Below are 13,067 nucleotides of genomic sequence, written 5' to 3'. Positions count from 1 at the left end.
TCCGAAAGGTTTAGAGAAACATATGGGCCACATTGGGGGGGGGGGGGCACGCTCACCAGGGAAAAGAATTTTTTTTAAAGCAAAGTCAAAGAGAAATGCACTGTTATCTCCCGTCAGCAAAACAGGTCCACGGAGGAAAAAATATTTAATAGAAAAACATCTGACCGAGGTGCCTGCAGAATGTTGGGGGGGGGGTTCTCCCCCCCCTTTTTGCATCGAAGTACTAAAGGTTTCCCTTGCTTGGAAGCCAGTCGAATCCGACTCTAGGGGGCGGTGCTCATCTCCGTTTCCAAGCCGAAGAGCCAGCACTGTCCGAAGACACTTCCATGGTCATGTGGCCGGCATGACTAAACTCCGAGGCGCACGGAACGCCATTACCTTCCCACTGAAGCGGTACCTATTTATCTACTTGCGATTTCTTCCTTTCAAACTGCTAAGTTGGTGGGAGCTGGGGCCAGAGACGGGAGCTCACTCCGTCACGCAGCACTCGGGTCTCGAACTGCCGAACTACAGACCTTCTGGCCTGCAGCTCAGCATCTTAACCTCTGAGCCACCATAGTCCCTATCGAAGTAGTGCTTTTTGGCAAAAGACACATTAACTCGACGAGGAGACCCTTTAGCCCATAGCTTGGTAAGTCACAGACTGCTCCAAGAAACTGGAAATGGGGTGGGGGGAGAGGAATCCGACGCCCTCAAACAAAGATCGGAACGGGACGGAACTGCTTGCACAAAATGCCTTTCTCTCCTCAAAGGCAGAGGTGTGGGTGCCCTCTGAAACCACACATGACAGCCCCCACACACAATAGGGGTCGGACACCACTAGGGGTGCCACCCTCCAGGTGGGACCTGGGGATTCCCGTAGAACTACAGCTCACTTTCCCTTGGAGAAAATGGCCGCTTTGGAAGCAATGCTCCCTCTAAGCTGTGGAGTCCTGTGAGCAAAAATGCTGCTGGCATTAAAGTTGTGAGCGAGCGAGTGGGCTGCGGCATAAATCAGTTTGCTCTGGAGCTCTCCTTCCTGAGCTAAGGCAAAAATCTGTGAGCCGGAGGCTAAAAAACTGTGAGCTAGCTCGCACTAACTCCGCTTAGAGGGAACACTGTTTGGAAGGCGGACTCTATGGCATTATAGTCCATTGAGTTCCTTCCCTTCCCCAAACCCCGCCCTCTACCCCCCCAAATCTCCAAGTATCTCCCAACCAGTGTTCCCTCTAAGCTGAGTTAGTGTGAGCCAGCTCACAGTTTTTTAGCCTCCGGCTCACAAGACTCCACAGCTTAGAGGGAGCATTGCTCCCAACCTGGAGCTGGCAACCCTAGCCACCACACTGGCCGCTCCGGCTTGATAGAACGGTCCTGCCAATGTCCCCGAAAGTTCCTTCTCCCAGATATATTTCTTAGCCCACCTGCTTCTCCTTAGCCTCCACCTCCCTTCTGGTGTTTTCTCCCTTTCACAGCAGGGACCTGTCCTCTTATAATCCGGGGGGGTCCCCAACCTTTTGGAATCCGTGGGCACCGTTAGAATTCTGAGACAATATGGTGGGCACAGCCGGAAAATGGCTGCCGCTGGTCAGCTTCAGCCACGTGGTGAAGATCCCTGGGCTGTGGTGGCAGCTGCCAAGGTTTTAAAAAATCCGCACAGCCAATCAAATCTCACGTGGCCCATCAGAGGAATTCTCACAATTTAGGGTGCATCAATCGCCAGTTCTGACATATTTATTTCCTGTGTTGCTCTTTCCCCCCCAGTTGAACCCAAACATATGATAACCAAAAACCAAGCTTGTCATTCTTTTTATCTGTTAAACAACTTCTGCACTATTTTGCATGCTAATTTAACAAGCCATCCTTTATATTGGGGTGGCTAAAGTGTGGTGCGGCTCTTTCACACATATTGTGCGGCTCCAGGGAGGCTCCCCATCTATTTGCGTGTTCTCTCTCTCTCTCTCTCTCTCTCTCTCTCTCTCTCTCTCTCTCTGTCTCTCTTCCTTCATCCCTTCCCTATCTATTTGCTTTCTTTGTTTCTCACTCTTTTTTTCTCTCTCTTTCTTTCCACCTCTTTCATTCTTTCTTTCCACCTCTCTCTCTCTCTTAAGACACATAAATATCATTAGCAAATAAATAAATATCGGCCCCGGTCACATGGAGAATTTGCTGCGCGAAAGGCACGAATGTTGGGCGGATTTTTGGGGCGCGATCACACCGCAACATCTGGGAAGCGTAGCGCACCCGTGGCCAAACCGCGGTGTCCTGCCGAGGATGCGGAGTTTAAAAGTGCCAAGGAAAGTGCACTAGTATCCGGAAAACGTGCAGCACAGGTAGACGTCTGATCACGGGAGCACTAGTATCCCGTGGCATCCGGCGCCCGTCCATGTCCCATTGCAAACCGGATGTTTTCCGTAAGCGCATGCGCACAAACATGAAACTGAAAGCAGTGCTGCTCTGCAGAATTGCGCATGCACACGAACGCGGAATGCTTGTGTGATCACGCTGTGCCGCTTCTTTGCCACACTGCAGCATCGCCGTGTGATCGCCAGCTAACAGCCGAAGCACGGAGACTCAAGGGACCGTGTGATCGGGCTACCGTGCTTTACTTTGCTCCGGGGCGAACAGCCACACACACCCGCGTTATCTGGCCCATGTGACCGGGGCCATCATTGAACAAATAAATAGCATTATCAATATCTGTTTTTACCCCATTTGTCTTTATTTTTCGCAGTCTCATTTAATGTCAATAAAAAGCAAGTTTGCGTCTTTTTCAATAAAAACATGACTGTAATATTTGTTCATGCCTTGTGGCTCTCAAACATCTGACGTTTATTCTGTGTGGCTCTTACGTTAAGCAAGTTTGGTCACACCTGCTTCTATATATACAAATATGGTCTATAATTCCATTTCATTGTATCTGACGAAGTGTGCGTGCACACAAAAGCTCACACCTCGAATAAGATTTTGTTAGCCTTAAAGGTGCCACTGGACTCTGACTTTGTTCCATCAGAAGCCTTGTTGGGCAAGGTGCCACCTGGCCCCGCCCACGTCGTAAAAACATTTGGCAGATGCCAGGAAAGACACTATGTTGTGGACCCCTATCATAGTCTATATCCTGCCACCCACGTGCATGGCACTTTACAAATAAAAAAGTAGCCAGGGCCAGAGGAAGCTGTATTGGTTCCTAGCATCACCTGGTCCCTGTTGAGCTGCTAACTGCAGTACTGCTCTCTAACCATCGTCGGTGGTGGTGCTGAAGAGCAGGCGGCCAGTGGCTCCCTACCTCAGTCACTCAAAGAGGAGGAGGAGGAGGAAGAGATTGGATTTATACCCCGCCCTTCACTTGGAGTCTCAGAGCGGCTCACAAACTCCTTTCCCTTCCCCTCCCCACAACAGACACCCTGTGAGGTGGGTGGGGCTGAGAGAGCTCTGACACAAACGGCTCTTTTCCAAGGACAGCTGTGCCAGAGCTTGTGCCTGACCCAAGGTCACATCAGCAGGTGCGAGTGGAGGAGTGGGGAATCAAACCCAGTTCTCCCAGATTAGAGTCCGCGCACTTAGCCACTACACCAAACTGGCTCAAGGGAGTACAGCTCTCGAGTGAAATTTCTACAGTTCAACGCTTGTGATGGACAACTTCCCAGCGGAAAGTCCTCACTGTACAGCAGAGGATCCAGCGGGATCGTGTCCCCAGGATTTATTTACAGCCCCGGTAACAAGAATGAGTCTCGCACGCCATTTGCAAAGGCACACAAGTCCCTGGAAATCTCTCCTCGATTGCCCCGAAGAATTCAACACCACCAAGGCAACTCCAGTTTGGAGAGCTGGGGGTTAACTACAGCGAGTCGTTTTATCCTATATATGCAATCCCAGCCCGCTGGGGAAAGATAAATAACCGGCATTACACTCTTATGAAGAGGTTGCGCCACTTCAAATTCCACAGTAGGAGATGGGAATATCCAGTTTCACTGCAATCTTGGTCACAAAGTGATAGTTATTTTGTTCGAGGAAAAAGTCTAAACCCCCTCCTGCTCCAGTCTGCTCGGCAAGAGCGCCGATACCAAAGAACCTAATCCGCCCGCCCGCCCCTTTGCTTTTACCGGGGACAGCTATTGTATTTTCCTCTCTATAAGAGAAAGGACAAGAGACTCAGAGAAAGAGAGAGAATCAGCCCCGGGTCCAGACGTTATTTCAGCGCTGAGAGCACAACGTTTCTCTGCTAAAAATCACATTTCTGCCTTTTCACTGTCAGAAACTAAATTTACTGAAACTCCACGTCTGAGTCAGAAGACAAAACGAGCCAGGCCCCAGCCCGACAACCCGCGCTCCTTCCCAGGAAGTGGGGCCAGAAAAATATATCAAATTCCTACATGCCAGAATCAAATTTCTACAACTTCCTCCCCGTTCCTCGGGGTTAGCATGAGGTCTACCCTAAGCAAAAGTAGAAGAAGAGGAAGAAGAGAGTGGATTTATACCCCACCCTTCACTTGGAGTCTCAGAGTGGCTTACATACTCCTTTCCCTTCCCCTCCCCACAACAGACACTCTGTGAGGTCGGTGGGGCTGAGAGTGCTCTGACAGAAACTGCTCTTTCAAGGACAGCTCTGACAGAACTATGGCTTGCCCAAGGTCATCCAGCAGCTGCAAGTGGAGGAGTGGGGAATCAAACCCGGGTTCTCCCAGATTAGAGTCTTCGCACTTAACCACTACACCAAAGACAGTTGTCGATTTCTGCACTCTTTCTAGGTAACTTGGAAGCCACATGAGGAATTCTGTAGCAGGTTCCCTCTCCAGCTTCCAGCTCTTCCACTCTACTAGAAAGGGTCTTAACAGTCCACCTGAACAGGCACAGGATACCAGCAAGATCAAGAATGCCCCGATTTGGCCCAAGAGCGGTAAGCTGCCAACTACTGAAACTCTCTCCCATGTTCAAGATAACGTACCACACCTAACCAGAACACAGCGATGTAAGCATAGCTAACTCTTCTCCCACCCACCTCAATTGGGTATTAGACAGCACCAACTAAAGCAGTCAGAAGGGTCCACGGCAAGGGTCATTTCCTGCGGGAGCGCACAGGAGCGGAGCTCCGGCAGTAAGGAGCCCAGGGGGTGGGCACACGCAACAAGCCCCGCCCCCTGCTCCCAGCAGCCCTCAGTTGGGCCACGAGGAGCAAGAAGCAGCCAGGTAAGTTGCAGAGCCCCCCCCCGGCCCACCTTCAGGTACAAGCCCTCCCTCCTCTGTGAGGGCAGATCTGCACGTTCCCCCCCCCCCCATAGCTAGCAATCCAAAACAGTCCAGTGGCACCTTTAAGACTAAATTTTATTCAGGTACAAGCTCTCCCTCCTCTGTGAGGACAGATCTGCATGTGTCCCCCCCCCCCCCAATACCTAGCAATCCAAAACAGTCCACTGGAGCCTGAGTGGTGGGTGTTGCCTTCTGACACACTTCCGGTGATGTCAGGGGGTGTGGCCTATGCAAATAAGTTATGCTAATGAGTTATGCTAATGAGCTCCTGCACCTCTTTTTCTACGAAACGACCCCTGGTCCACGGTGAATGGACCAAGCCTGACCCCGGTTGCCAACTCTCATCTTCAGAACTGTTACAGCACGACAGAAAATCCCGTCGAGGCCGTCTTTCTTACCAGTTGTTCCTCTGCTCTGCCAACAACAACATATTTCAATTGGACTTTCTGGCATCGGGAAGACAACGAAGGCGCCTCCAAGCCTAATTCTGGCCTTAACAAACTGCACCCTTATCGCACCAGAGTGGACGGCGGGTAGGAGACTAAAAATTAGCAGTGTGTGCAAAACGTTGTGCATTTACACACACACACACACAGAGAAAAGCAGCCAGGATGGATTAAAATGAGCTGCGCCTTTCCAGACACTCGGTTCCACAACAAACCACAAGCGGAGTGTGAGAACTTGATCGTCAGAAGTTCCCTCGGGCAAATCCAAGCCCTGCAGAACGGGAGAGACTATTGCAAAAGGGAACACCCCACTTCGAACAGAGCAGAGATGCCGACCCAACAGTGGCCATTGCGCAAGCTGGTAAGATGGCGCAAGACGAATGCTCAAGAGATCCCCGACAAGCAAGGCCGTCAAACCAAACCGCTGGTCTCACTTTCGAGGCTGCAAACTCCTCGCCGGGACGATCGTCACCTCTCGGTTTCCACTTTCAAGATCGACGCTTTAAGCCGTTTATTTCCTAAAACCGGCTTGCTAAAAACTGCCGTCAAAAGGGTCGCTCGGAATCAAGGAATTAGAAAGTCTGCCAACCTGAGAATTCTCCGGGTGTGACGCAGGGGGAGTTTGTAGCCTCCGTTTCAGTGTAGGACAACGTGGAGTCGGAAAGATCTGGGGAAAAGAAGAGAAAGACAGACCATTATTACATGATACGAGGAGCACCATTTCGCTCAAGAGTGTTGCGCGTGAGCTGCTGCCCACCCAGAGAGCAAAGACACGTTCACACAAACAGGATACGCTCAAGGAAGTTGTTAAATCACTCTGAACTCCTGCTTTATTCTTATCTGGGTCAACTTGTGCATTGCCTTCTATGGAGGGCAAGCAACCACCCTCCGTGGGCTCCCACTGCTTCAGGGTTCCCCAACACGGTGCCCGCGGGCGCCAGGGCAATCTGCCGGCACCTTTCTTGGCATCCGCCAAATGCTTTTAGAAGGAGGGGGCGGGGCTTAGTGAGGCTGTGGCCCACCACAGCTCCTGATTGGCTCTGTGTATTAAGAGGCATCCTGTTAAAACGGAGCTCCTGCCTGAGATGTTGGAGAGGTGTGCTACTGGAGAGACGTCTAACCTCGCCCCCCAACGTTTTGTGGTTGGCGCCACCTCCTGCGGCAGCCACTTTGTGCTTGGGCCCACCGCTCCGTCTCAGAATTCCAAAGGTGCCCACAGGCACCAAGAAAGGATGGGGACCTCTCCTTAGGGATGCCAGCCTCCAGGTGGGGCCTGGGGATCTCCTGAAACGACAGAGAGCCATTCCCCTGGAGAAAACAGCTGCTTTGGAGGATGGGTTCTATGGCATTAACCCCAATGAGGTCCTCCCCATCTCCAAACCCTGCACACCCCAGGCTCCAAACCCAAAATCTCAAGGTATTTCCCAACCGAAAGCTGGCATCCCATCCTCCGAATGGGGGGAGTGGAGGGTCACAGACAACAGAGCTTCCAAGGAAGAGCTCAGCCTCCGGCGGGTTCATATGGGAGAAGGAGATCCGTAATGTACCCTGAAAACCCAGCGCATTCAACAGTCGAACACACCTCTCTGAATCGGGCCCAGGCGTCCACTGGAGGCCCATGACGGCATTACAGCCCTTGAGCTCTGCGTTACAGTAATCCAGTGAAGAAGAAGAAAGAAGAAGAAAGAAGAAGAAAGAAGAAGAACAAAGAAGAACAAAGAAGAAAGAAGAAGAAAGAAGAAGAAGAAAGAAGAAGAAGAAGAAAGAAGAAGAAAGAAGAAGAAGAAGAAAGAAGAAGAAGAAGAAGAAAGAAGAAGAAGAAGAAGAAGAAAGAAGGAAGGAGAAGGAGAAGGAGAAGGAGAAGGAGAAGGAGAAGGAGAAGAAGAAGAAGAAGAAGAAGAAGAAGAAGAAGAAGAAGAAGAAGAAGAAGAAGAAGGAGAAATAGAACACACATACAAAGTTCATGTGGATTTGATATAAAATGTCATTCAAGGTCAGTCAGACAAGAACCTAGAACTGAACAGGAAAGATTTGTAGTAAGAAGAGGAAGAAGAAGAAGGAGAAGGAGAAGGAGAAGAAGAAGAAGAAGAAGAAGAAGAAGAAGAAGAAGAAGAAGAAGAAGAAGAAGAAGAAGAAGAAGAAGAAGAAGAAGAAGAAGAAGAAGAAGAAGAAGAGCAGGAGGAGGAGATTGGATTTATACCCTACCCTTCACTACCCGAAGGAGTCTTAGAGCGGCTTACTAACTTACAAAGTTGTGAGCGAGCGATTTGGCTACTGCATCAATTAGTTTGCTCTGGAGCCCTCCTTCCTGAGCTCAGACAAAGATGTGTGAGCCGGAGGCTAAAAGACTGTGAGCTAGCTCCCACTCACTCAGCTTAGAGGGAACCCTGGACACAATCCTTCACTGCCACTGCACAGCATTGTGCATTATTGCACTACGACAAACTCCAGTGTGTTGGGTCAGATTCATAGCTGACTGGTCTTCTACCCCCCCCCCACTCATCCCGTGGACCCTTCCACTCAAAGCCCCTTCAGATTAGCAAGAAACTGACTGGGTTCTCTCAGGCAATGGAAGAGGACCCTCAGATAATGCAAGGGGAGAAGGCAGGGGGAGGCCACCTTCAGGACGACTCTCCTCCCAAACGGTTGTCCTTACGGACGTTCTACCTAAGCGGGCAGAACTTCCCAATTTATCAGCCAGACCGAGGCTCGCTTCCGTCCCAGAAGAGGAGAGCGGGATCCACCTCTGAGAGACGGGCACTGCCCTCCTGGAGAAGCGGGCAGAGTAAAGGCACGCCTCGCTGGCAAAGGGCACGTCCGCTTGAACGGCCTCAGTGGAAGCCAATGAACTCTTCTCTCCTCCACTCGTGTGAACGCCAGACCCCAAATCGACACCCCCCTTCGCTTTCCTGACGTCCCGAAGCCAGCAGTTCGCAGCGCCTCAAAAAACAACCAAGGTTGAGGGAATGAAACAAGTAGGAACTTGGCGCTCTGGGGATAAGGTTACATTAAGCCTCCAAACAATTCGTCGTTACTATACTTAATTATCGCTATTAAAATTCTTGAAGCTGTTTATTCTTGTTTCCTTCCTTCCTTCCTCCCTCCCTCCCCTGCTGAAACTAAGAGAAACTTTGTTTTAACAAGTTAAAAGTCCTTTGTTGGTCTTCTCTCCCCACCGCCCTGCACTTTGGGCCCCTTTAATTAAAATGGTGTTCTCAACCTTCGCTCGGAATGTGTGGTGTGTCGTCTGTCCTGCGATCACACCAGCCAGAAAGGCAAAGTTCTATTCCGTTCGCTGTCCAGAAAATTGCAAGGAAGGAACTGAAGGCAACCAGGGAGCCCAGATTTATGCGAGTTACAGAGAACAGCCGCGTTGGTCGGCAGTAGAACACCTAGATTCGAACCCGGTACCACCTTAGAGACCCAACAAAATTTTTGGGGTATGGGCTTTAGACAGTAAAATCTCCATCCCTCTGTTGAAAACAGATCTGAAATCTGCTGTTCTGAGTTATCTTAATCTGGAAATTTTTTTAGGTTTCAGAGGGGAGCCGTGTCGGTCTGCAGTGGAACGGCTAGATTCGAACCCAGCAGAACCTTAGAAACCAAGAAGATTTTCGGGGCAGGAGCTTTCAAGAGTCATAGCTCCTAGCTCATACCCTGGAAATCTTTTCAGTCTCCAAGGTGTTACTGGACTCAAATCGAGCAGATCTCTGCTCTGTGGCTCAAGCAACATCAGGGGCCGGTGTGGGCCAATTTCCAGGGGCTACATTCACCTTGGGGTGAGTCCCGTCCCAAAACAGATTACAGGAGGGACAGATGGAGACGGATCAGGCCTGTAGGTACTACAGTGGGGCTTTGGGGGGCTCTTCCCCCTTTCTTTAAGGCACAGCCCCACAAGAATCTATCCTGTAAATGCTATTTTCAATCATTTAAAAACATTTTTTAAGAAGGCATGCACTCCTTTAAGCAGAGCTGGGTGCTTAGTTGACTAATCCCCGCACGGAGCAAGGGGGTTGGAGTAGGTGACCTCTAGGATACCCTTCTAACTCTGGGTCAAGAAAGTGGTCTCCTTTAAAAGAGTTTTTCTGCCTGAGTGTTAGCTTTCTTGACTCTAGAAGTCATAACCCCCCACCTGCCGGCTTGTTATCAGAGTTGTTGCTTAGGCTGGCAGAAGTGATTAACTTGCAGCAGCTGAGAACTGTCATCTATAGCGGCTGACAGCTTGCAATGTAGAGCTCTATCCTGGTCACAGCTTTCTATTGGCTAAAAGGCTTTTTCTTTCTGCACTGAGAACTTCAGCCCCACCAGAAAGAAAATCTGCCCCTCACGCCACAAAACCCTGGCTACGGGCCTCAGACAGATTGTCTGTTCTTGCTTCTGTAAAGCTCCTACTGTGACAAGGGTATTTGCCTCGAAAGGGCCCAAGCAATGGCTACTGTAGGATTCTGTGCCAGATCTACAGTTCTCCTCCATACCTCCCATCACCGCTTTAGAGAACTTCCCGAGATGCCGCAGAAACAGCTCCACTTTTAAATTCCCTACGGGGACGCTCTTGGCAACCAGCTCAAAGGATCGGGCCCTTTGACCTGAACGGTGACCAGGGGGCGCTCCCCTCTCCGGTCCGGCCGCGGCTGCATTCCCATCCGACTCTCCCTCACCCTGTGCGAGGAGGCGGGCCTGTGACCCAAAGTTCAGAGCTCCGTCAGCTCAGCCCAACTTCGACCCAGCAAGTCTGCCCAGGATTCCCGTCCACCTGAACAGCCGCCAAACGGCGAGCCAGTACCACATCCCCCAAGGACGATGTTTAAACTCCTCAACGACAATATATACTTTGGAAGGCGACTCGCCGTTGGGTTCTGCCAGTTTTTAAGTAGGTCACAGCTTCATGCCCAGTCTCTTTGACCAGGTTCCCTTTGATTCTTCTTTTTTTTTAAAAAAACAAACAGAAGTCCTTAAAAGAGCAGAGGAAAAGGGGAAGTGGAATACAGTGCTTTGAGTGAGGTTGCCATCTTCGTTCCGCTGGCAAAGGTACATTTGAACAGGTACCACAGATAACCACTTTCACCGTTCCCTGAATTTCTGGCCGCAGAAGAAAAAGAGAGAAGACACTGGATTTATACCCCTGCCCTGCACTACCTGAAGGAGTCTCATGGTGTCTTACAATCTCCTTTCCTTCCCAAACAATCTCCTTTCCTTCCCTCTTCCCACAACAGACATCCTGTGGGCAGTGTTCCCTCTAAGCTGAGTTAGTGTGAGCTAGCTCACAGTTTTTTAGCCTCCAGCTCACACATTTTTGTCTTCGCTCAAGAAGGAGGGCTCCAGAGCAAACTAATCCATACAGTAGCCAAATCGCTCGCTCACAACTTTAATGCCAGTAGCTCACAAAGTAGAATTTTTGCTCACAGGACTCCACAGCTTAGAGGGAACATTGCCTGTGGGGTAAGTGGGGCTGAGAGAGCTCTTTCGAGGACTGCCCGTGAGAGAACAGCTCTGAGAGAACTTGTGACTGACCCAAGGTCACACCAGCAGCTGCAAGTGGAGGAGTGAGGAATTAAACCCCGTCCTCCCAGATTGGAATCCACGCTCCAGAATCCACGCTCCTAACCACTACGCCAAACTGGTAAAGGTGTCCCTGCTATCAACAACGGAGCATGTGAGAATGCTTGAACCTTACGCCAAGCAACGGCACCGGATCGGGTAGCGGGAACAGCCAAGAATGCAATCCTAAACAGAGCTATGCTCTCCTAAGCCCACTGAAGTCAATGGACTTGGGAAGGGCATCATTCTCCTTAGGACTGCTTTTGCTGAAAACCCACGTCGTGGGATGTGCATTCAATGACATACGTCTGGAAAAGAAGCATCGGTGGTGTTTCACTTTCATTTTGCATCTCCTAGCGGGGAGGATGGCAGGACACGGCTGTTCAACTCCTCAGCACTCGCTCAGTGGCAGAGCACCTGCTTGGCATGCAGAAGGCCCCGGGTTCAATCCCCGGCATCTCCAGTTAAAAGGACCAGGCGGTAGGTGATGGGAAAGACCTCCGCCTGAGACCCTGGAGAGCTGTAAAGAGGGGCCGTGGCTCAGTGGCAGAGCCTCTGCTTGGCATGCAGGAGGTCCCAGCTTCAGTCCCCGGCATCTCCAGTTCAAAAGGACCAGGCGGTAGGTGATGGGAAGACCTCAGCCTGAGACCCTGGAGAGCTGTAAGGAGGGGCTGTGGCTCAGTGGAAGAGCCTCTGCTTGGCATGCAGAAGGTCCCAGGTTCAATCCCCGGCATCTCCAGTTGAAACGACCAGGCAGGAGGTGATGGGAAAGACCTCTGCCAAAGACCCTTGAGAGCTGCCACCAGTCTAAGTAGAAAAGACTGACTGTGATGAACCAATGGTCTGATTCAGTATAAGGCAGCCTCATCTCTTCACTGCCACCAGGACTTGTGGAGACACGGCCTTTGCGCTCGGAGGTCAATGATGAAACTCACTTCTAGCTAAAAACAAGCTCTTTGCTTCATGAAAGGGCCGGTGACAGCAGTCCGCACTCAACGTCGATTTCTGCGCTTCCACCGTACCATCTAGCAAGCGACGGCTTTTGCCACTGGCATTCTGTGTCATCACAACGTAGGTATGCCTGAACACCCTAATATCCCCCTCTGAGCTGAGCAAAGCACATTCCAGCACCTGCCATGGCACACCTTTCTCGTTCTGAACATTCAGCGCACCGACAAACCCCACGGACACACACATGCACACGAACGACGGTCTCGTTTCTGCCCTGCCAACCCCAGAGAAGAGTCTATACGGAGGCGACACTTACCCAGCGGCTTTTGTTCGTCGTTCGGAGACAGCCGAGAATAAGGAGGGGGCGGAGATTCTGCAAAAGAAGAAGATCTCATTAACACTACTGAATGGTCTACACAGAAGAAAAATTGTGCTTCCCCGACACTAAGGATGCAAGAACTGGGCTGAAATCAGATGGCATCTCATTGATGGTGACACCCCAAGAAGATCAAGAGCTCAAGAGTGAGGGCCCAGAAGTATCATGGAATTTTAGACGGACCTCTATGGACACAGGGTTCCTTCCTTCCTTCCGTCCGTCCTTCCTTCCTTCCTTCCTTCCATAAGGGAAGCCAATGCTGGATCAGGCCAGTGGCCCATCCAGTCCAACACTCTGTCACACAGTGGCCAAAAATACCAGGGGCCATCAGGAGGTCCAGCAGTGGGGCCAGGACACTAGAAGCCCTCCCACTGTTGCCCCCAACCCCAAGCACCAAGAATACAGAGCATCCCTTGCCCCAGACTGAGAGTTCCTATCTGTACCTTGTGGCTAATAGTATCAGGCCAATGGCCCCTCCAGTCCAACATTCTGTCACACAGTGGTCAGAAATACCAGGGGCCATCAGGAGGTCC

At 50.8% G+C, this 13,067-nt stretch overlaps 1 protein-coding gene across 1 annotated transcript in view; it reads right to left on the bottom strand.

Annotated features, from left to right (window-relative positions):
• The window catches only part of SMAD6 (SMAD family member 6), a 78,420-nt gene extending 65,867 nt beyond the window's left edge, over positions 1–12,553 (bottom strand). Inside the window, exons 1-2 of the mRNA XM_015428338.1 lie at positions 12,475–12,553; positions 6,259–6,336 (exon numbers count right to left, since the gene is read on the bottom strand). Coding sequence (XP_015283824.1) covers positions 6,259–6,336; positions 12,475–12,553 — 157 coding nt within the window. The remainder of the gene's footprint in view (positions 1–6,258; positions 6,337–12,474) is intronic.
• Positions 12,554–13,067: the final 514 nt, after the last annotated feature.

The sequence above is a fragment of the Gekko japonicus genome, unplaced genomic scaffold, assembly GCF_001447785.1.
Source record: "Gekko japonicus isolate JY-2015 unplaced genomic scaffold, Gekko_japonicus_V1.1 scaffold4004, whole genome shotgun sequence".
NCBI classification, from domain to species: Eukaryota; Metazoa; Chordata; class Lepidosauria; order Squamata; family Gekkonidae; genus Gekko; species Gekko japonicus.
The sequence above is the reverse complement of the archived record's forward strand: the minus strand, read 5'-3'. Positions and strand labels throughout refer to the sequence as shown.